Here is a 23,504-nt window from a genome sequence, read left to right as displayed (position 1 = left end):
CGTTGCCAGGGAGACCGTTAATAAACGGAAATGGCCGTCTCCTGTACTCCCGGTCTTTTCTCCGAGTCCCCTCCCGGCCCGGGGCGCCGGAGCCCTCGGACGCCGAGCTTTTCCGGGAAGGAAATGTGCGGTCGGCCGGAGGGCCTCCGCAGCCCCGCAGAGGCCGCCATGCTCCGCCTGCGCCCCACCTCCGTGCGGACCCAGGTGTCCGCCTCGCCCCCGGGACCCCGCTTTCCCCAGGACCTCAGGCTCCGGTCGCCTCCATCTCTCCGGGAGCCCCCACACCCCCGCCCCGGGACCCCTGTTGGGCAGCCAGCTCCTCCTGGACCTCGTCCGGCCAACACCATTTCCCTGAAAGTGTAGGCGGCCGCCCCCGGCCCCTTCCCCGCTTTTCCCCTCCCCGGCCCTCCTGCCTCCCTCCCTGACCCAGGCACTAATTCACTAATCCCTCCCATCATGTTGCCCCCAGGAGATTGCCCACCTGCTGACCAGCGTCTTCCAGGACCTGTATACGGTGGCTAGCATAGGCCCGGAGCTGGGGGCCACCTTCATCCAGTCCCGAGGGGGAGATGACCCCTTTCACGAGAAGTTCGTGGAGGAATTGCAGCAGGTAATGGGGCCACCAGGACCCTCGGAGTCCCTTTCTGTTCCCTCCAGCACCTCAGGTTGGTTTCTGGTTTGGCCCCAGGGGCCTTTCCTTATTCCACTATCCCAGGGCTTTTCCGCCAGTTCTCATAAAATCCCTCCTCCCCAAATAGGCCCTCCCGACCCAATGTTGGTTGATCAGATGCAATGTGGCCTAGTGGATAGAGCACAGGCCTGGGAATCAGAAGGACCTGGGTTCTAATCCCAGCTGTGCCACTTGTCTGCTGTGTGACCTTGGGCAAGTCATTTCACTTAATCTGTATCTCAGTTACCTCATCTGTAAAATGGGGATTAAGACTGTGGGCCGCAGGTGGGACTGGGACCTTGTCCAACCTGATTACTTTGTATCTACCCCAGCGCTTAGGACAGTGCTTGGTACTAACAAATACCGTCATCGTTATTATTATCCATTTGGCTCAAACTTTTTTTTTCCGTGGGCCACTCCAGGGTTTTAATTAACATTTCTCTGCCAGCCTCAAGGCAGCCACCAAGGGCCACCCAGTGCCAGCAGCGGCTAGCAAGGGCCGTCCACGCAGTTCCCTTGATGGTATTGACTGGATGAACCTTAAATGGCTCTTGAGAGGTGATGAGACTCCCTCACTCACCACCACAAATAGGCTATAGTTCCTGGACTTACTTTTCATTGCTAGCACTTTTCAGCCTCAAGCCTTACGTCCCTGCCCAACATCACACACAATTCGATAACCAGTCAGTCAACCATATATACCGAGCACCTACTCTATGCAGAGCACAGTACTGAACCTTGAGAATGTACACTAGAGTTAGTGGACATCATCCCTTATTTCAAGGAGCTTATCTGTGTCCTCGCTCTAGCCTGGAACTTCCATCCACTTCATATATGACAGACCACTACTCTCCCCACCTTAAAAGACTTATTAAAATCACACCTCCAGGAAGCTTTCCCTGATTAAGACCTTTTGTCACCTACTCCCTCTCCCTTCTGTCATAAGTGCAGTTGATATTCACCCCACCCTCAGCCCCACAGCACTTATGTACATATCTGTAATTTGTTTTAATATCTGTCTCTCCCTCCAGACTATAAGCTCTTTGTGGACAGAGAATGTGTCTACCAACTCTATTGTAAAGTACTTTCCCAAGCGCTTAGTTTAGTCTTCTGCAAACAGAAGCACTCATTATGCCAGTGATTGATTTACAGTGAAGCCAAGGGAGATAGACACCAAAATAAATTGCAGGTAGGAGGAAGAAGGAAAATGGGATATGAGCTTGGGTTAGTGCCAACTAGACCGCTGAGGGGCCAACGTCGAGTGACCCTCATCTTCTGGGGTTAGCTGGCCTTTCTTTTTCCCAATTTCCTTTCCACGGTCTCTTTGGCATCAACCCCTGGCCCATGCCCTACCTCCGGCCTGGAATGCCCTCCCTCCTCAAATCCACCAAACTAACTCTCTTCCCCCCTTCAAAGCCCTACTGAGACCCCACTTCCTCCAGGAGGCCTTCCCAGACTGAGCCCTGCTTTTCCTCTACTCCTCCTCCCCTCCCCATCACCCCAACTCTCTCCCTCCGCTCTACCCCCTTCCACGCCCCACAGCACTTGTGTGTATTTGTACATATTCATTATTCTATTTATTTTATTAATGCTGTATATGCATCTATAATTCTATTTATTTTGTTGCTCTTGATGCCTGTCTACTTGTTTTGTTGTCTGTCTCCCCCTTCTAGACGATGAACTCATTGTTGGGTAGGGATTCTTTCTATCTGTTGTGGAATTGTACTTTCCAAGTGCTTAGTACAGTGCTCTGCACACAGTAAGCCCTCAATAAATATGAATGAATGAATGAGTGAATGAATGAAAGCAGGTGGGGTGTAAGGCCGCAGCCACAGGTCCTCGGGCCGCCGGCAGAGGGGAACGTCTGCCGAGGTCTGGAGCAGCCAAAGGTCTGGATCGTGTCTGGTGACCAGACTCCATCACACAGCAGTCCCCCATGCCAGGGCGATGGCCACAGGGCGGAAAGTACAAATAGAGTACTTTGATCACTCCCACAACCACCCACACAAACGGATAGGGTTGAAGCAGTGAAGTAGCATGGCCTAGTGAAAAGAGCCCTGGCCTGGTGGTCTGCAGACCTGAGTTCTAATTCTGGCTCCTCCACTTGCCTGCTGAGTGACCTTGGGCAAGTCACTTAACTCCTCTGTTCTTCAGTTATCTGAGAAACTCTCAGCCCTATGTGAGACAGAGACTGTGTCCAACCTGATTATCTCGTATCTACTCCAGCATTTAGTACAGTGCCTGGCACATAGTAAATGCTGAACAAATACCATAAATAGGGCAATGTGGCCTAGAGCAAAGAGCCTGTGGATCTGGGTTTTAATCCCCGCTCTGTCATCCCCTCGATTCTATTTATTGCTATTCTTGTCTGTCCGTCTCCCCCGATTAGATTGTAAGCCTGTCAGAGGGCAGGGACTGTCTCTATCTGTTACCGATTTGTACATTCCAAGCGCTTAGTACAGTGCTCTGCACATAATAAGTGCTCAATAAATACTATTGAATGAATGAATGAATGTGTGACTGAGGGCAATTCACTTAACTTTTCTGAGCCTCAGTTTCTTCATCTTGTAAATCAGGATTAAATATCTGTTCTCCCTTCTACTTAGACAGTGAGCCCCATATGGGACAAGGTCTGTAGTGTGTAACCTGATTATCTTGTGTCTGCCCCAGCAGTTACTACAGTACTTGGTACATAGAAAGCACATAACAAATAACACTGTGATTATTGTGACCGAATCCTAAAAACTTTGGCCCTCGGGTGAGTCCGATGTCATCAGTCACCATGAGGCGCCTGATTGGGCACATTCATTAATGAAATTGACTAAAGTTATTGTTGATTTTATTGTTTTTGTTCTATTTTACTCTCCCAAGGGCCTAGTACAGTCCTTATCACATAGTAAGTGCTCAATAAATACGATTGAATGTGTGAATGAAAATTTCATTGCCTCGGCCCCCTCCCAGGCCAGGGGGCATGGGAAGGCAGAGTCTGACCTCCATGGCTGGCAGTACCAGGAGACCCCGGGAGACCCTGCCCTGGCAGAAAGCAGCTCGGGAGAGGTGGGGAGCAGGACCGCTGGGGTGTCGCCCATTCAGCGGGGCTGCAATTCCCTGTTCTGGTCCCCCTCCCTGATCTGATGCTGGGGCCCATCTCCCTCACCTTCTCCAGCTCCACCGGGATCACCGCCGACGCCTGGAAGAGGCCGACATGGTGGAAAGGGTCATCGTTGAGGCCCGAGCCCGGACTGTGACCGAGGAAGAGAGGGTCTGCAGCAGGGCAAAAACAGACACCGGAGATCTGTTCAGCGGCATCAGGCTGCCTTCAGGTATGGCCCAGCTGGGCCTACCGCTAACCTCCTGGGCTAGCTCCATGCCAGAGTTTTCTGATGGCCAGCTCACAGGGGTAGTCCTGGGGTCCGGCGAATCTGTGACTATGTGTGTGGGGGGGGGGGGGGCAGGCATAGTAGCAGGTGCAGAGGGCTTTGGGGAGATCCATAGCCCAGCATCCATGCTAGGTCTGTATGGGGTCAGGCAGCAACACTTTGGGGAGAGTGAGGGGTGTTGGATGGTCCACGCTAGGTCACTGGGAGAGAGTCAGGGATAGAGAGGGGAGAGTCAGGAGTTTGGAATGGTCGTTTCTGGGTTACTGGTGGAGATAGGGATGGAGAGGGGAGAGTTGGGGGTGTTGGTCTGCACTGGGTCACTGGGAGACAGTCAGGGATAGAAAGTCAGGGCTTGATCTCTGCTGGATCACAGCGGGGTGAGTCAGAGGGTTGGATAGTCAATCTCTAACTCTGGTGGTGAGTCTCCAGGAGAGAGACTAACATCCAGTTGCTCCCATGGTCCTGGGTCCCTGTCAGAGCTGGACAGGCCAATGGCGCATGTATGTGGGCAGGGGGAGGGGCACTGACCCTGGGTTGGGGGAGGGGTGTTATTATTTGGGGGCTATGGATAGAGGGGGGAAAAGGACAATCAGACTTGGCCAACTTTGGACTCCTGGGCCAGAAGACCCTCAGAGCCCAAATCTCTGGGTTGTGCCCTGGCACCTGTACCCCTGGGGTACCAGCCCCCTACAGAGCCCTCTGCAACTCCCATGGTGCCATCAAGTTGTGTGGCAGCAGCCTCTCCTCTGCCCCCTTGCTGCCCCTCCAGCTGATGGGGCCAGCGCAGGAGGCCTGATGATTCCTTCTTGAACCAGATATCAGCAAAGGAGGAGGGTCCTGGGGAGGCTACCTGCAAGGGAGAATCCACCTCCAGGCATCTGCACCCCTCCCTCTCTGCCCACAGGCTCGGTCCCCTTCAGGTGGGTGGAGGACAGTAAACTCTTGAAGAAGCACCACCTGCTTTGCCCTGAGGACTATCTCCTGTCTCAAAAGGCCAACTTTTCCGGTGCCCCAAAAGGTAATTCTCCCCAAAGATTTTCTAGCTCTGTCTCTTCTTCTTCCTCTTCCTCCTCCCTCTCCTCCTCTTCTTCCTTGTCCTTGTCCTCATCCTCCTCCATCCTCCACCATCCGGTCATCCCCTGAGAGTAATGGTTTCTGCCTAAGTCCCCAGCTGGGCCTTGATGCCACACCCTCTCTGCTCTCCGCATTCTCCCGCTTGGCCCCCTGTCTAGTGCTGATGGGCTAGGTCTTCCTGGGGACTTGGGCCTGGGAGGCAGAGGGAACTGCAAGCAGCCTGCAGCCTGCATGGGGAAACATGCCCAGCATCTAATGATGCGCTGGGGTCCAGAGGGTGCCTGCTGCTCCAGGGTCAAAAGTCGAGGCCCTAGGCTGGGCCACCCCTCTTGACTACCATGTCCATCCACTTCTGCTTTGGGCTGCAGATGGATTTGGTCCTGACCACATCAGATCCAACTTTAGCCATGAGCAGCATATGGCATGGCCGCCTTGGCGCTTGGCTCGACTCCTTCATGGCCAGAAGCATCCAGTGGCTCGGGTGGGCAAGTATTTGACCAGCGTGATGCAGCCTTCGACCCCTGAAGCCAAGGACCTTGACAAGCCAACCCCCCAGGTCTGGCAGGGCCAAACAGGCAGGGCTAGGGCAGAACAAGTAGGGTCTTGGATAGGGGCAGGCCAAAATGGGGTAGCAAGGGAGTGGGAGTGAAGCTCGAGGTGGGGGGCAGTCCATGAAAGCATCATATATGCAGGAAGACCCATAGGGTTGTGGGGGTGGTGACTGGGAGGAGACAGTATCAGCGTGGGGAGAGACAGGCTACCTGCCCTACCCAAAGCAGCTGAACCAGAGCCACAGTGGCACAGGGAGGCAGGACCTGGGGTTGAGAGATTACAGTCTGGGGTGCCTCCCTCGCCACTTCCACAGTGGTGGGGAGATCTGCCCCCATCCACCCTGCTCCACCATCACTCTGGTAGTGTATGAATTCGTCGATGTGTGTGTCTGGCTTGTGTCTGTCTGGACCTTAGGCCAGTCCAGCACTGCTGCCGGCCAATACCTGGATGGGCATTGAGCGGTGGCCGCTGCGTGGGCCCGAGCAGCGGCGGGCGGCCCAGAGTCCAGCCCAGAGTCTAGCCTGGAGTTCAGCCCGGAGCCCAGCATGGATGGATCACCTGCCAACGGCGGAGCGTGTGCGGGAACGGAACCTCTTGGCCAGGCTGGAGATGCGGCACAACTTTCTGAGAAACCCCCAATTCTTGCCACCCAACACAGTGCCTGGGGGCGCATCTCTGCTCGTGCCCTCCCCACGGGCCATTCGGGGCCGGAGACAGAGCCGGGGCCGGGGTCAGAGTGCAGTGGCCCCGTCCAGCAGGTGGGTTCAGCCATGAGCACCTTCATCTTGAGCTATGCTATTGGGAACTGCAGGGGGTGGATGGATGGGGGGGGGCTGCACTTTCCCCTCCTGGCCTTTGGGTCTCCCCCCACGGGCTCTCCTCCCTGTGGCCCAGGTCCAGCCCTGAGCACTGTTGGCTGAAGGGGCATCCACTCCAGGGCCCTGCCCCTTGGGAACACCCCAAACAGGCCTGTTTTGGGGGCTCCCTGAATCAGGGGGAGAATCCCAGCACCCCAGGACTCTCCTGCTCAGCGCTTCAACCCTTTTGCGGGGGAGCCGGCACCCACCCCATGACCGGCCCCCAACTTCTCCCCTCCCCCACCCTCTCTTTCCTCTTCCTCCTCCCATGCACCACACAACCCAGTTCCACCCCAGTTGATGGTGCAGCTTCGTCCAGGACAGCGCTGAGGTCACAGCTCGGCCCCGGAGGCCATGAACCCCGACCCCATCTCCCCCAGGGCCCTAAGAGTTCCTATATGGGCCGGGGACCCTCAGCTCCCCGCGTGCCCGCAGAAGCCCTGCAGGCCCCTTCTCTCGGGAAAATGACCCCTTCTGTCCCAGCTGGGAGAAAAGGCGGTGCCCTTCCTATAGCCACGAAAACTGACAGGTCTTCTCTCCTCTCCTCGTGCCCAGCACCGCCCACGATGTGCCCGTGTTCCTGCCTAACCCGCCAGTGGTGGTTTTCACCGAGTTCCAGGCCGGACAGGTCTACGAGGTAAGGGCACCGGGCAGGGCACATCCTGGTCCAGCCGCCGTCTTTGACCGGTCCAGACCGGCCCCTTCCCTCCACCGCCTTCACTCACACCGGCCCGGATGGGGTCAGCGCGGAATACAGAAATGCTGCGGGAGGGAAGGGAAGGAGCATTGTACTTTCTAAGGGTCTAATACAGTGCTGTGCACATGGTAAGCACCCATTAAAAGCGACTGAATGATAGAGTGCTCTGATGATCGAAAGTCTCAGGGATCAGAGTTTCCCTAGTAATAAAAATAATAATAATTGTGTTTGCTAAGCGCTTCCTGTATGCCAGGCACTGTACTAAGCGCTAGGGAGGGTACAAGTGGAATCGGGTTGTCGTTATCATCCTGGGTGTTTATTGAGCGCCCCCTGGAGGCCTGTAAAGCGTTGTACTGGTTGCCCTCTAGCTATAGAGCGCTGTACTGATCGCCTGTTGGGTACTAGGTGCTTGCTGGGTGTGGAACGCTGTGCTGAGCACCTGCTGTGGGCGCCGCACTGCCCTGGGGGGCTGTGGTGCTGGCTGCCCGAGCTACTGGGTCCCTGTTGTGTGTTGAGAAGCAGCGTCGCTCAGTGGAAAGAGCATGGGTTTTGGAGTCAGGGCTCATGAGTTCGAATCCCAGCTCTGCCACTTGTCGGCTGTGTGACTGTGGGCAAGTCACTTAACTTCTCTGTGCTTCAGTTCCCTCATCTGTAAAATGGGGATTAAGACTGTGAGCCCCACGTGGGACAACCTGATTCCCCTATGTCTACCCCAGCGCTTAGAACAGTGCTCGGCACATAGTAAGCGCTTAACAAATACCAACATTATTATTATTATTATTAGAGCTCCGTACTGGGTGATCCCCTGTGTGTTTTGTGCGGGTAGGGGTCCCGTGCTAGTTAAGGAGCCCTGGGCCGGGCCAATGGGGGAGCACGGGATATGCCTTTCGGAGCCGGCTCCAGCCCTGCTTTCCTCCCCCTCTCCTTTGGCCGGCAAAGATGATCGTGGAGCTGCAGAACACAACGGCCTCCAGCCGCCACCTGCGCCTCATCCCGCCCAGCACGCGCTTCTTCTCTGTGGGCCTGGGTGAGCCTTGCCCGGCCCCGGGGTGGGACGGCATGCCACGTAAATTGGCCCCGAGAGCCCTTTGGGAGGGCTGGGCTGGCGGCTCTGAGACCCAGGCCTCCCCCGACCCAGGCCTCTCCTGACCCACATCCAAGGCAGACCTGGCCAGAGCAGGGGCCCAGATAGGGCACGGGGGGTCCGTCAGGGGCTGGGCAGGGGCACGGGGTGGTCTGAGCCAACAGGAGCAGGTCGGGAGGGGGCAGGGTTGGAGTCTACAAAACCAGAGCACCCTAGAATTGCTGCTCCCCAGGTTCCTCTGCTCCTGTTATACTATACTCTTCCAAGCACTTAGTACAGCGATCTGCACACAGCACCCAAAAAATACTATTAGCTGACTGACTGAGAATGTTTGGATCTGTGGGGTTGTGGGGTTGGAGAATGTCGTGCTCTGGCTTCCCGCCCCGCTGGTTTTCCATGCCTCCCAGCTGAGTACTGTCCTCCCCTCCATCCTCTGTGGCTACCCTGGCCCTCCTCACGTGCTTGTCTTGGCAGGGCAATTTCCCGGGGAAGGAGGCCTAGTGGCCCCTGGGATGAGCTGTCGATTCCCAATCCGCTTCGCTCCCGACTCGCTGGCCGACTACGAGGATTTCCTGCTGGTGGAGACCCAAGCTGAGCATTCCCTCCTGGTCCCTCTCCAGGCCAAGAGGCCCCCTCCCATGCTAACGTGTGAGTGACGGGTACAGAGTGGGGGGGGGGGGCGCGCTGCCCGTGAGGGGAGATGTGGGTGGTCGTGGGTTACCTGCTCCCTCACCATCTTCCCCAAGCCTGCCCTATTTCACCCACTCCCTCCCCTTCTCGCCCATGTTCTCCCCGGTCTCTCCCCTTGTCCCCGACCCATTCCGCTCTGTCTGTGGGCGGGTGGTGGACTCAGGGCCAAGGCGGCTGGACTGCGGCGCCTGCCTGCTGGGCGGCATCAAGCTGCTGTGCTTCCTGTGCACCAACTACGGCCTCAGCCGAGGACGGTTCTGCATCATGCGCCAGAAAGACTGGCCTCCCCCGACTTTCAAGGTGAGGGGCGGGCCCACGTCAGGCCTGCTTTGGCCCCCTCCGGAGCAGGGGCTTCCTGACCATCGTCCACGAGACAGAAGCCTGGACTCCTGAGTTCCGAAGCCCCCAGGGCCATCTGCTTCTTCCTTCTCTCCCTCCACCCTTCCCTTCCTCTTTTCAGGCTGTGGCCCATCGGGCCTTCGTGGAAGAAGCCCCATTCACCATCCTGCCGGCCCTGTTCGAGCTTGGGCCCGGGGACTCGGTCACCATCGAGGTCAGCCGGGCTTCTTGGGGTTCAAGCGGGGGGCCAGGAGGATGTGGGGGTTCCTGAGGAGCAGATGAGATGGATGGGGCCAGCGGGAAGAGGGGTTTCCTGGGGCACGGGAGGTGGAGGGCTGGGGTAGGGGAGAGGCAGGCGGGTGGCCCTGGCCCGTCATTGTTCCCTGTCTCGGAATCAGGTCCTGTTTTTCCCAACTGAACTGGGATCGTGGGCACAAACATTCATCATTGTATGCGACAATTGCCAGATCTGTGACGTCACCATTACAGGTGGGTTGGCCCGAATTGGGGACCCCAGGCCCCAGGTTTCTCCAAAGAGGTTTTTGTTCTGCTACAGTTTCAGAAGCTTTCACTGTCAACAGGGCGGGACGGGGCACTGTGCTAGGTGCCTCCCACACTCAGGGTGTCATACTGGGCTCTGCACTGGGCACCCACTCTTCCTCCCCATCACCCTCACCCTATCTCCTACCCAGTCCTCCTGCCTTTCCCCTCCTGCTCCTCACCCCGCCCAATGTAGCCCTAGGATTAGGCTAAGTCTTCCTCCCCTGGAGGGCATTCGCCCCTTAGATCCCCGCAGGCCGCTACAGGACAACTGATTGATTGATTGATTACTTAGCAGTTGGGCAGTAGAGGTGATGCACTGAGAGAGGAGCGGGGGAATGGGAGGGAAAGTCAAGGCTCTTGAGCTGATGGAGCAGTCCGGTCAGGGCCCGACCCAGGGCGGCGCCAGCCAATCTTTAGCTCCCTTCCCATTACTCCTTGAAGGCTTCATGGAGGAGGAGGGCAGGAAAGCTGGGGGAGGATCTGGTGCCCGAGGCAGTGGCTCCAGCTTCTGCCTGGTCGTAGCCAGGTGTTAGCACTTGGGCTAGTGGTCCCACACGCTGACAGCAAGTCACCGACACTCTCCCAAGCGCCCAGCACAGGGCTCTGAACATAGTAGGAGCTCAGTACATACTGCTCATGGATGGACTGGTAAACGGAAGCTTTCAGCTGCCGGGGCAGTAACCTCGCACCCAGCTATCAAAGGAATTCCCCGCCTCTGCCACCATGTCATTGTCAGGGATGGGGGAGTTGGCTGCCGTGGAGCTGGTGCACGTTTCCGGCGAGGAGAGCCAGCTGCTGCCCGGGGAGGCCAGGGACCCGGCAGCCCAGTACTTTGTCTGCTTCGGACCCCAGAACCCGCAAGTGATGGCTGAGAAGCAGTTGCTGGTCAGAAACTGCTCGTGAGTGTCCCGAAGCCCCCGCTGACCCGCCTAGCCCCCGGGGGCGACTCGAGGGACCTTCTCGGTGTGAGGACTGGGGATGGGATGAGGGAGGCCCAGGAAGCAGAGGACATTTGTGGGCTCAATCCCATCGGGTACAGAGCAGCTCCACCCCCGCCCTCAGGCTGGCCAGTGCCGAGAATCCCCCAGAGTAGGGGGATGCCTTCCGCCCCCGCCCCTCCATTTTCCTCTCTCCCCAGGGCTGGGGTCCCGCTCCGGAAGGAAGGAGGCTTCATTCTCTCCTGGGGCAAGGCAGGGGGAAAGGGAGCTCACCCCGATCAGCTCAGCTTTCCGCAGGCACCTGCAACTGCCTTTCCACTGGCGGACGATGAAGCCCAACCTGCGGCCGCACACCCCCAGAACCGCCCCGTCTCCGGCCGAGGACCACCCGGATCCGGGGTCGGCGTTTGCAGTCTCCCCAGACCATGGGGTCCTGAAGGCCCACCAGGTCGCCCAGTTCTTGCTCACCTTCAAGCCCCAAGAGGTACCCGCCCTCTGGGGCCACATGGGTCTGAGCCATTCTAGCTCCCGCTCGCGGGGGTGGCTCAGGGTGGGCGTCTGGGGAGCAGCCTGAGAAGCAGAGTGGTCTGGTGGATAGAGCACGGGCTGGGAGACAGAAGGATCTGGATTCTAATCCCTGCCCCGCTATTTGTCTGCTGAGTGAAGTCACTTCACTTCTCTGCACCTCAGCTCAGCTCTAAAATGAGGATTAAGATTATGAGCCCCACGTGGGATGTGGACTGTGTCCAACCTGATGACTTTGTATCTACTCCAGAGCTTAGAGCAGTGTGGAGCAGTAGTAAGGGCTTAACAAATACCAATTTAAAGAAACAGCGGAGGCAAGGCCCAGGGATCCTCTCCCGATGCTCATGGGCCTCCTATTCCTGGCTCCCCCCTCTCAGCCCCAGGAATACCACAGTGTGCTGCAGATGGTGCTAGAAGACGCCATTGGATCCCCCGGGTAAGCGGACCCATGGGTTGGTCCAGCGCAGGGGTGGGGCGAGTCAGGGGCGGGTTTTAAATCCAATCTGTTGACCGAACTGACCCCTCTCCAGTCTCCACTTGGAGCAAACTGAAGCTGTCTCCACACCTACCTATGCTCGCCCTGTCTGGTCTGGTCCGGTCCATTTCGGCCATGCAGGACCCCAGGGGTGACACCATCCAGCGTCCGTGGCTCGCAGGGTCTTTAAGCTGCCATCATCAGCAAGGACCGACGTGGGATGGTCCTGGCTGGCCTCCCCATGCCCATCAGCTGGTCCATTTTGGTGATGGCCACCACCTCTTGGATTGACTCATCATTTATGGAAGGTTTTTTCACGTTTTATCCTTGGTATTGATGTTCTTTAACTCTAATGCCTCCTGCTTTCTCGGCAATGTGGGATGCCGGGTCTCCCCACTAAATTATAAGGCAGTAGGGGCAGGGGCCGTGTCTGTAACACATCCCATTCCCAAGCACTCGGTCCCACGCTTCATCTACCATGGGCGGCCTGTCCCTGTCCCCACCTTGTCCTTCCCCTGACATGGTGGCAATCGAGTCCCCACGCAGCCCTGCGGCTTTTTCTCCTTCGTTGTACCCGTAGCTGTGGGGAGAGGAGTAGGCCTCCATGACTACTACCAGGGTACTTGGGCTGAGGCGGGTTTGGCCTGGAGAAGTTTGGAGGAAGTGGGCGAGGCACGCGGCCCCAAGCCATATTGTGCCGGTGGAAAGAGAATGGGGCGTGGGGCTCCCCACAGATCTGGGCCCGCGGTGCAGAGGTGGCCGCTCAGTTGTTCCATGGTTCCCTGCAGCCCGGAGGACAGCACAGGGGTTGGCGTCGGGGACAGCGCGGCCATCGTCCTGGGGATCGAGGTGAAGGGGTCAGCAGAGCCGCCACTGGTGGTCCTGGAGCCGGGTGCCATCCTCATCCCCGGGGCCAACTTCACCGGCATCAGCGTCCGGAGGACCTTTCAGGTCACGTGGCTTAGTGGAAAGACCACGGGCTTGGGAGTCAGAGATTGTGGGTTCTAATCCCAGCTGTGCCACTTATCAGCTATGTGACTCTGGGCAAGTCACTTAACTTCTCTGTGCCTCAGTTACCTCCTCTGTAAAATGGGGATTAAGACTGTGAGCCCCACGTGGGACAACCCGATTCCCTTGTCTTTACTCGAGCGCTTCGAACATAGTAAGCGCTTAAGCGTCATTATTATTATTAGTTGGGGCAGCCTCTCCCTGCCACCCCACTCCTAGAACACCCTCACTCCTCAATTCTGTCAGACAATTCCTGAAGTCCTCTCTCCTCCAAGAGGCCTTCCCAGACTAAGCCCCACTTCATTTCCCGCTCCCTTCTGCATCACCCTAACATGCTACCTTTGCTTTCCCCCCAGCTCCCCGCCCCACAGCACTTATGCATGTATTTGTAATTTCATTTATTTGTATTAATGTCTGTTTATCTGTATTGATGTCTCCCCTTCTCTAGACTGTGAGCTCGTTGTGGGCAGGGATTGTCACTCTTTACTGTTATATTGTACTTTCCTAAGCGCTTAGTACAGTGCTCTGCACACAGTAAGTGCATAATAGATACTACTGAATTGAAACTGAACTGAATCCGTCCGTCTGTCAATCTTGTAGATGTGGAACACCAGCCAGTCTGCCATCAGCTTCTCCTGGGAGAGCGTCATCGCTGACCACGTCATCGAAGTGACGCCGTGCACTGGCACCCTAGGTACCGCACCCTCCACCTCCTCCCTGCCCGCTGGAGCCCCCCAAGCCAGGCAATCCCCACCCCCAGAGCCCCCGTGCCTGCCCTCCTGACAGCAGCCTTCCCGCCAGAAGCCGACGCCCGAACTGACCTGGAGTTGCACTTGACCGGCGGGAACCCGGGCGTCCTCAGCATCAGCCTGTGCTGCACTATCGAGCATTTGCCACAGCCTGTGGTCCTACACATCCAAGCTGCCTTCCAGGTGACCCGAGCAGGACCGTGGGGCAGCTTCCTTCCCGGGCCCGCTGGTCCCCACTAGGCATACCACTGCCCCTCCCGGTTGTATGACCTGGGAGACCCAGGACTGAACACCCCCAGCAGGGCAGCTGGAGGTCTCACCGATTCCTTATTTCATTTATTCAATAGTATTTATCAAGTGCTTACTGTGTGCAGAGCGCTGTACTAAGTGCTTGGGAGCGTACAATTTAACAGTAACCTTCGCACCACCAGCCTCAATAACTACTATTGATTAATTGCAAGGCATAGTGAATAGAGAATGGGCCTGGGAGTCAGAAGGTCATAACTTTTAATTCCGGCTCTGCCACTTGTCTTCTTTGTGACCTCGGGAAGTCACTTCATTTCTCTGGGTCTCAGTTATTTCATCTGTAAAATGGGGATTGAGACTGTGAGCCCCATGTAGACAGGGAGTGTGTCCAACCTGATTTGCTTGCCTCCACCCCTGTGCTTGGATCAATGCCAGGCACATAGTAAACACTAAACAAATACTACAATTATTATTATTACTATTTGTAGTAATAATAATTGATTAACTGATTAACTAGCCACCAGCTCTCTCAGCACCTCATTCTGGCCCTGTGACTCGTTCCCGACTTCCCTGCCTCCAGCCCCTCGCTCACCCTTTTCCCCAGCCGGCAGTGTCCTCTTCCACAAATTGCCATACCACCCAATTCTCCTTCCTTGAAGCCTTCTGAAAATCCACCTTCTCCAGGAGGACTAATCCCCAGCCCACGAACCTCTCCCCAGGCACCTAGGAACAGATGTGGATCCAACTAGACATGCGATTTCTGATTCAGCCAGTCCATTCTGGCAGCTTCGGGCCCGGGGCCCCCTGCACTAGGCGGGGTCTCCCTCCCCCTCCATCTGCCTGTAAATCATTCAGGTCTGCCTTCCTCCCTTGGCGGATTGAAAAATCCCCTTGAGGGAAGGGATCCTCTATAACCAACTCAACTATATTCTCCCAAGGACTCTGCATATAGTAAGCACTCGGTAAATGCCATCGACCGATGGATTGATTTGACTCTTGCATCTGACTAGGGTCCTGCTCTCACAGTCAACGAGGCGGCCCTCAATCTGGGTCTGCTTAGGGCGGGTGACGTGACAGTCAGCACTCTTTGGATAGAAAACCGCAGCCCTCTGTCCGCCTCATGGCAGCTTCAAGAGAGCCAGCAGTGTCTGCAGGACCGGGGCGAGGAGGTGCGTTCGTTGGGGCCACCTGTGGGGCCGGCCAGCTGTTCGTCACCTATGTGGACCCTGAATCCTGTGTAGTGAGTTGCCGGAGCTGATCCGGGGCCCCGAACTCCCTCCCACTCCTCTGCCTCTGCATGCAGGAGTCCCCATTCAGCATGGAGCCTCCTGACGGCAAGATCGGTCCTCTGGGGGAGTGTCATGTGACTGTCCTGTTCATGGCTTCCCGCTGCCAGAGCCTGCGCACCGCTCTGGTGCTGAGTGTGGAGGGCGGAGACTCGAGGTGAGGCCGGCCAGGACACTCGTGGGGACGGGGTGGGATGCAATTAACTTTCCTTCAGGCTCTTTCCCTTGAAGCCCCCCAAGATCTGGGAACAGGGGTCTGGAGCCTGAGGAGAGCTAGTGTAGTCCAGGTCAAGTTGAAGGTCAAAAGTCACAGCCGAGCCCTTAGAGCTCAGTTCATGTGGCGAGGTGGGCCAGTTCTCCGTGGCTAGGGGCCCCGCGTCTCTACATGGGCTGTGGGCATAGTTCAGGACTGGGAGGCTGGAGACTAGGAGTCCTGGTCCCTGCCCTGCCCCTGACCTGCCGGGTGACCTAGGGCAAGTCACCCTCTCTGGTCATCAGTGTCCTCCCTTGCCTGGTGGAGAGAGAAAATATGTGAGCCTGCATATCCTTCCCTTCAACCCAGAGGGTGTTTCCCCACTCCATCTGCATCTCCCCATATCCCCCACCTGTGTCTCACCATGTCCCTCCATGCCTGCTTCCCCTGGGCTGCTGCTGTGGTTGTAAGGTCCCATGAAGAATCACGACTGGAAAAGTTTGGGAAAGTCTCACCTCCACCCGCATAACCTCATTCAAGTAGGGATGGTCTCACCCCATCAGGCCCCTCTGGCCACCACAAGCTCCCTACCAGAAGCCCCTACCCTGGCCTCCTGACCAGTAGGTCAGGAAGAAAGGGTACAATGGACATGCACATTCATCACGGAAATAGCGGAAAGCCTGTGCTCGCTCACTGCACCCCTCCCTGTCCCCCCTCCCACCTCCTCATTCCCTCACTGACCCCACTGCCCAGTCGTCAGCCACCCCAGGACTTAGTTCAGGTTGTACTTGTTCCCTGTTGGGTGGGGCTCTGTACCATCCTAACTAAACCGTAGAATGTCCCCGCCCTCCTTTGCCCATCCGTCTTCTCTCCTTCCATTCATTCCCCATGGTGCTGCTCCCAACCTGCCACCCCCTGCTCACTTCTTCCCTGCAGTTACATCCCCGTGTCCGCCGAGATCCAGTGCCCCATCGTCAGCCTGCTGTCCAGCTCCCTGGTGTTCCAGGACCTTTATCTCGGCGTGCCCGCCCAGGCCGCTGTCTGGCTCGCCAACCACAGTCTCCTGCCAGCCAGATTCCAGTGGGGGCAGGTGAGCTGTGAGTGGCGGGGGAGGGGGGTGAGCCTGCGGTAAGGTGGGGGTGGAGGACCCCCAAAGGGATGCCTGGTATCCTTTCTGTCTTATTCCAGCTACTTGGGAGCCAGTCCTCCCTGTGCTGTGCCACGGTGCACCCCACCAAGGGCCTTCTGGGACCCGGGGAAGAGAAGGAGCTGCAGGTGGAGTTGACAGCCCACACCCTGGTGAGACCCCGCCCTGCTGAGCCCCATCTCTCCAGCCTCAGCCGGCCCCAAGATGGGCAACCTTGACCCTGTGCCCCTGCCAGGAGGAGCTGAGTCAACTGGGTCTACCCTGCCGTGTGTCAGGGATGGGGGAGCCCCTCATCCTGGCCATTTCGGGGAGAGCACAAGGGCTGCACGTGACGCTGTCAGTGCCTGGGGACCCTGCACAGAGCAGGTGAGTGGCGGCTTGGGGATGAGGGGGAGAGATGGGGAGGATTTGGGAGTCCCTGGCTTGGAGAGGGAATCCCCCTGTGGAGGCTCCACACAACCTGGGACTCATCCCGCTCGTTGGTGATGGCCAGCGAACAAGGACCACACAACAAGGGAGAGTCTACCATGGGAGAGGCCTGCCCGACCCAAACATCCAGCGGCTACTGAGCAGTGAGGGTAGAACTGGCTGGCAGGCGGTGCCTAGAAGGGGTGATGGCAGGTCTAGGAACAGGCTCAGTATGTGCCCCACAGCAGCGAGCAGCTCCCTGGAAGCCCAGCCCCCCTCCAACTGGATTTTGGGTCCGACGTGGTGCTCGGGAGCCCGGTGAAGCGTCAGCTGCTCTTGACGAACGACTCGGCCATCACAGCTCCGTTCACCCTGGTGCTGGAATACTTTGGGGGAGGCCCCCTGGCCTCAGGCCCACCCTCGCCTACGTGAGTGGCCCAAGGGGGTCTAGGGGCTCAAGGCCTAACTCGCAGGCCTCAAGTCCTTGGGTGGAGGGGATAGGACACTGGATGGGTTGGGGATGGGAGCCGAGCTTGGGGGTCTCTCCATGTTTCTAAGATCCAGGCTACCTGCCCTCATGACCTCACGGCTGGCAGAGGCCCTGGCCAGGAAGGAGAAGCAGGGTAAGGGCCTGGGCTTGGCCAAGGGATGGGAGTGAGAGCCTGAATAGCTGGGCTGGGGGTGTGAGCCAGGCAGCCGGGAAGCTGAGGCCCACCCTCAGCCCAGAGTTCTTGGGGACGGGATCTGGGGGAGGCAGCCACCGGGAGTTGGGGTCTCTCCATTCCGATCCGTCCCACCAGCCTTCGAGGAAGCGGTTCTGTCTCAGGGGAAAGGTGCGGCTTTCTGGGTGCAGCCAGCCCAGGGGACTCTGGGTCCCTTCCAGCAGCTCTGCGTGGACGTCACGGCCTACAGCAACATGTGGGGGTCCTATAGCGACATCCTGTTCTGTAGGGTGCGTCTGGACCCCAGCATTCTCCACTCCTCCCCACCCACTTTAATGGGCTCCCTCTACTTCCCTCTTCTGGGCACACGTGTGTGTGTGTGCGCGCGAACACATATGTATTGCCAACATTCACTAAATGCTGATGCTATCAACGATGGGGAGGGGAGTCAATCAGTCAATTGTATTTATTGAGCGGTTACTGTGTGCTAAGCACTGTACCAAGCTTTTGGGAGAGTACAATATAACAATGTAATAGATGCATTCCCTGCCCATAATGAGCTTACATTATGGAGGGAGAGGGAAATATAATATAAATACATAAGAAGGGACAGGGACAGGCCCCTCCAGGTGGGTACAGCGATGCAAAGCCACGTTGGGTTACAGGTGGGAGACCTGCCAGCCACAGTGGTCCCCGTGAGGATGGGCGTGGTGGGCTGCCCGATCTCGCTGCAGATGGTCGGGCCACAGCTTGGAGGACAGGCCAGCATTCCAGCCGTCATCAGGTAGGATGCAGGGCAGCGGCTGGGCACAGACAGGAGTGGGCGGGTGAGGGGGCCTTGATTGCTCAGGAATCGGCTTTGTCTCCTAGCTTCTCCCACCTGGGCCCTGCGGCTTCCCGACAGCAAGACTGCACCTTGGGCTTGGCAATCTGAGCCAGAGACCAAGTGCCCATTAAGGCTTCCCAGTTCATAGGGATAATGGAGGCGGTGTCCCCGGGTTCTAACTGTGGAGGTGTAGTCATTGTTCTCCTACAGTTGTCTGGGTTCACTTCCACCCTCTCTCATCCTGGGTCTCCAATCAGACCTGAGAGTGTCTGAGAGAACCTGGACCCCAAAAGGTCCCTTGTCAGTCTCATCTATAGTGGCTGGCTAGTTGGCCCCAAATCAATCAATCGATCAATCAGTGGTATTTATTGACTGCTTTACTATGTGCAGAGCCCTGCGCTAAGTGCTTGGGGTAGATACAAGATAATCAGGACACAGTCCATGTCCCACACGGCACTCACAGTCTTAATCCCCATTTTACAGATGAGATAACTGAGGCACAGAGAAGTCAAGTGACTGGCCCAAGGTCACACAGCAGACATGTGGCAGAGCCAGGATTAGACCCCTGGTCTTCTGAGTCCCAGGCCCGTTGCTCTTTCCACTAGGGCACACTGCTCCTTTCCACTAGGCCATGGTTGATCCCTTGAGTTCAGTGATCATAGAAAGTCCACACTTCAGGGTCAAACACCCTGGAACAGCTACACATGTGTGTTCCCAATCCAGTTCCCACCTCTTGGCATTATTCCCTTGTCCCATGGGAGTCTCTGGCCCCTCCGCTCGCTCCCACACTTGCTGGGCCACAGCCCAAGCCTGGTCAGCACCCCGGGCCAACTTATAGAGTACCAGGAAGTGGACGGAGGCAGATGCCCCCGCCCTTCCCCCCATTACCACTCCCAACCCCATCCCGAGGACTGCAGGACTGGGTGACCATGATGGGGAGACCTGGAGGGAACTGATGGGGTGATTGTCTTTTTCAGATTTGGAACTCAAGTGTCCGGGGGGGACACAGTCTCCCGTGCTGTGCGGCTGAATAACTCCAGTCCCTGCGGTAAGACTGGCACCTCAAGGCTCACATGGCCCCGTCTGGCCCATCCCTCCCATTGCTCTCCCCCACCAGAGTATTGGGAAGAATGGGCCCTGCCCCATCTTCTCTCACAGGATAGGACAGAGGAGTTAACAGCTCCATGCCCATTCATGCTGTGTGGCTCCTCGGGCCCCTTTCTGCCCCTCTTCCCCCTACCCTACCCTCTCTTCCTCCCTCCATCCACCCGCCTCTCCCTCTGAACCTTCCGACTTCACAGCTTTTGGACATGGCCCCAGCCCCATGGCTAATGTACCCACCCCCGCAGATATCCGCATGGACTGGGAGACCTACAACCCCGAGGAAGACAAGGCCAAACTGCTGGACCTGCTGCTTTTTGCCGGGACGCCCTTCCCCCTGCGCCACCATGATGGCAGCGAGGTCCAACCGAGCGATGGATGCCCCGGGGCCTGGGGCCCCGGTGACCAGGACCACCCAACGACTATTCCGGGATCCACCCCACCCCCCGGCCTCCCTCCAGGCAGCCCAGAGGGCATGGTAATGAGTGCAGTCACCATCTGGACCCGAACCACAGGCTTTACCCTAGCTTCTCATCACTCCCAGGCTCCTGCAGTTTGTCCACGCTTCATGAGGACCTAAGCCAGTGGGCAGTGGCCAGAGGGTCCGAGTGGGTCCTGGTCTCATCCCAACCTTGGGACCCTGGGGAGTGGGTGGAGGATATGGAGGCTTGGCAGGCTGGGCAGCTTCGGGCCACGACTGCCTGGCTCAGCACAGTCTCTATGACGCCAGCCTCCGAGTACAGCGGAAGGGAGTGATGCTGCAGGCCCCCCGAGTCCTGAGCCAGCCCAGAAGCTTCTATCTCTCGTGCTGCAACCCCGGGAGGGCATCCCTTCAGCCTATCCCTACGGCATCACTCCTCGGCAAATGGTGAGAGGCTGGGGACTGCGGCTGAGAACCTGCCCGGCCCTGCACACCACATCCCCAGAAGGAGCCAGTGCTGGCCTCCCTGGCCTCCACTCCTTTAAACTACTGAGCCCCATCCAAGGAGGGAGCAGTGGTTCCCAGTTGCGTCAATGAAAGAGGGAGTGGGAGCAGATATTGGCCAAACCAGTGTTGGCTGTGTGGTCTCAGTGTCCAGCCCGACAGTCTGGGTGAAGTAGGCCTGTTCTGGCCATGCCCACCCGCCCACCGATGCCCAACTCTCTGGGAGAGATTCCCGCTCCTCAGCTTCCCTTCTTCCCTTCATGTTCCCAGTGGGGCAGGGGACCTGCCCCACCCAGGCTCACTCTCTCCGATGGGTCTCTTTTGGGGTCCAGACGATTCCTGCCAGGGGCAGCGCCACGATCCACCTGTCCTTCACCCCCCTGCTCCTACCTGAGGTTCTGTGCAGAGTGCCCTGTCCAGGGTTCGCACTAGGCTACCTGAGTCTAGACCGTAAGGTAGGCCCTGCCACACCCCTGCCCTGGGATGGGGGCCTTCTTCGGTGCACCCCAGGGAGAGCTTCCCTCAGAACCGCCACTCCAGGCCATCCTGGGGACCATGCAGAGAGCTCCCTCAAGAGGCCAGGGCCTGGTCCCAGGCTGCATCAGCTGCTACCAGCCCTGCCCATGCTTTTCCTAATCCCAAGGGGGGGGGCAAGCAATCTCCCTGGCACCTCAACCCCCAAGCGGCTGACCCAACGCCCCCTGGCCCAGAGTAAAGGATGAGGCCCATTCATTTTTTGCCAGGCTGAGCTTGTTCGGCCCAAGATAATCAGCCCTTCAGTGATTCTTCTCGGGTCAGCCCCCTTGGCCTGTCCACCTCATGACATAGTGTTCTGGATGCTTTCCCAGATACCCCCTCTCATGCTTAGGGATGGACTGTTGACTCTCCCCAGTGACCCTGCACAGACCATCCAACACCCCAGATTCTCCCCCAGTGACCCAGCAGGGACATTAACAGCTTTGACTCTCCCCTCTCCATCTCTGACTGTGCCCTCTCCTTGCTGCCAGGTTGACCAGGAAGTCTCGGGGAAAGTGAAACGCCTGCAACACTTCGCCGTGGGCCCCCTGAGGATTGACTTGGAAGCCTTTGTCAAACCTGCTCTGTGAGTGGCAGCTTTCTGGTGGGCCCTTGGGGAGGCCGACCCTGGGGTTGGGTGGACCAGCCAGACGGGTCTGCTCTGCTCCCTCACTCAGGTTGAAAGTCGATGGAGACAGCAATGGGGGCGTGCACTTCCGCTGTACCGCCAGCGAGTTGATCCCGGACTCCCTGCTCTCTCGAGTGAGTCTCCAAAGCTCCCTGTGGAGCCCCCCTGCCTCCCGAGAAGCACCTCAGGACCACTCACCCCATTCGAGACCCTGCACAAGTCTCAGGGGATATCTGTTTCCTGGATGGAGTTGGGGCCACAGGCCCTTAGGGGCAGGTGCTGTTCATTCCTCGGAACGTGAACCAGAAGCACGGGGGTGCCTTCGTGGTCTCGGCCCCACGGGTGAATGTTGGGAGGGGACCCATAGGACTCATGTTTACTACCCCTCCCACCCAACCCCAGACTTGGCCAGTTCTCCCTCCAGGGGCCTGAGTGTCTCAGGGTGGGTCCGGAGTCAGGGCTGACCTGCCTCCCTGTGGGGCCCTGCAGATCCTGACTGAGGCAATAACCCTCCGCCGCCTGAAGCTCTCCAACTGCAGCGATTCCCCTCTCCGCTTTCGCCTTCTACTGGCTGCCCCCTTCTCCGTCTGGGCGACTGACCCCCGTGGGGCCCGAGTCCGGGGCAGCGATACAGGTCCCCTGCCACCAGGCGAGCTGCTTTTGGCCCCGGGGCAGAACATGCTGGTAGGCATGGGTTTAGGGGACCGGAAGGGCAGGGCTCTTCCTGCTGAGAAGGGCCGGGGCCGGTGACGGTGGTCACAGGCAGCCATTGGCAGGGGTGGCGGTGACGCTCCCCATGTTGAGGGGTTGTGCCCATAGGTGACGCTGGCCTTCACCATCTCGCTGAAGCTGCTGGAGCAGCAGAGCTTTCCCTCTGACTGCCAGCACCCCAGGGTCCAAGTGCTGCAGGCTGCGGATGGCGAGAAACGGGTGGATGTGAGCGACAGCCTGGTCCTTGATTTCGGGAACCCATCCCAGCAGGTGGGGCAGCCTGGGCTTCAGACAGTGCGGGGACCCAGAGGCCAGGTTAGCAAGGGCAAGCTGACCGTGCCCCTGGCCTGCACCCCTAGCTCGTGCCCGTGCTGGCGTCGGTCACTGTTCCACTGCTGCGGCTCTCCACTAGCAGCGTGGACTTTGGGACGTGCTTTGTGGGCCAGCCGCGGAGCCGAGACATCTTCATAATGAACCACAGCAGCTGTCGGAGCTACTGGACGGCGGTTCTGGGTACGTACCGGTCCCGCGCCTCTCCAGTTCCACCCTCTGGGCCAGCCAGGTTGGAGGACAGACCCTGAGCTGCCTCACCCTGGGTTGGGATCCAGCCGCCTGGGACCACCCTCTGCCCCAGCTAGTGGGACCAGGGGGTAGGGGGCTCCAGACTCCACCCTGAGCTGCCGTGGGCCCCACTTTTGGCCAATGCAGACAAGCAAGGGCGACACAACAAGAAGCTTGCCTTTGGGGTCTCCCCTGGCCATGGCAGCATCGCGGCCCGCCACACCTGCGGACCCCCATCCATGGCCACGCTGCAGTTGCTCTTCACTGCCAGGTACAGCCACGGGTCGTTGGGGATGCAGCGGCCCCTTTTGTGAGCTGTGGGGCGGTTGTGGGGTGTTGAGGGTGGTCCCCACTGGGCCTCTCTCCCTCTCGGCCGCAGGGAGGCACTGACCCTGGCCAAGTCCCCTTCTGGATGTCTCTTGACAGGGACAACAGGAAGTACGAAGCCACCGTGACCATTCATGGGATGCTGGGAGAGGAGCCATGTACCTTGAGCCTCTGGGGTCAGGGCTCATTTGATGAGAGATTCCTGGCTGAGCACCAGGTCTGAGTGTCAGGCTGGGCGGGAGCCATGGCAGGAGTGGGCACCAGGACTGAGTGGGCGGCTGAGAATTAAACAGCTCCGTTGAAACACGCACAGCTTCACTCCCTGTGGCTGCAAGGGTTGGGAGGTGGCTGGAGAGGCATGAGTGCCCGAGACAGGAGGAGGGACA

At 58.1% G+C, this 23,504-nt stretch overlaps 1 protein-coding gene across 4 annotated transcripts; it reads left to right on the top strand.

The window, feature by feature from the left end:
- The first annotated feature begins 25 nt into the window (after positions 1–25).
- On the top strand, positions 26–23,426 carry DLEC1 (DLEC1 cilia and flagella associated protein). Of its 4 annotated transcripts, none has more exons than XM_029077636.2 (38): positions 26–204; positions 470–610; positions 3,837–3,993; positions 4,955–5,068; positions 5,493–5,680; positions 6,091–6,434; positions 7,089–7,170; positions 8,170–8,257; positions 8,789–8,962; positions 9,168–9,304; positions 9,465–9,557; positions 9,742–9,832; positions 10,623–10,785; positions 11,122–11,308; positions 11,727–11,785; positions 12,613–12,775; positions 13,433–13,526; positions 13,637–13,764; positions 14,838–14,996; positions 15,131–15,270; positions 16,243–16,396; positions 16,495–16,605; positions 16,689–16,819; positions 17,107–17,289; positions 17,420–17,484; positions 17,662–17,813; positions 18,189–18,307; positions 19,327–19,397; positions 19,699–19,928; positions 20,181–20,318; positions 20,708–20,830; positions 21,383–21,477; positions 21,569–21,653; positions 22,009–22,203; positions 22,339–22,500; positions 22,590–22,743; positions 22,939–23,062; positions 23,218–23,426. In XM_029077636.2, the coding sequence occupies exons 1-38, from the start codon at positions 31–33 to the stop codon at positions 23,339–23,341; spliced, it is 5,292 nt and encodes a 1,763-aa protein (XP_028933469.2). In that variant the 5' UTR covers positions 26–30; the 3' UTR covers positions 23,342–23,426. The 4 variants fall into 4 exon arrangements, with proteins under 4 accessions (XP_028933469.2, XP_028933468.2, XP_028933470.2 ...); XM_029077635.2 differs by having other exon boundaries at positions 13,634–13,764; XM_029077637.2 differs by lacking the exon at positions 20,181–20,318 and having other exon boundaries at positions 13,634–13,764.
- Positions 23,427–23,504: the final 78 nt, after the last annotated feature.

Source organism: Ornithorhynchus anatinus, chromosome 13 (genome assembly GCF_004115215.2).
Source record: "Ornithorhynchus anatinus isolate Pmale09 chromosome 13, mOrnAna1.pri.v4, whole genome shotgun sequence".
NCBI classification, from domain to species: Eukaryota; Metazoa; Chordata; class Mammalia; order Monotremata; family Ornithorhynchidae; genus Ornithorhynchus; species Ornithorhynchus anatinus.
The sequence above is the reverse complement of the archived record's forward strand: the minus strand, read 5'-3'. Positions and strand labels throughout refer to the sequence as shown.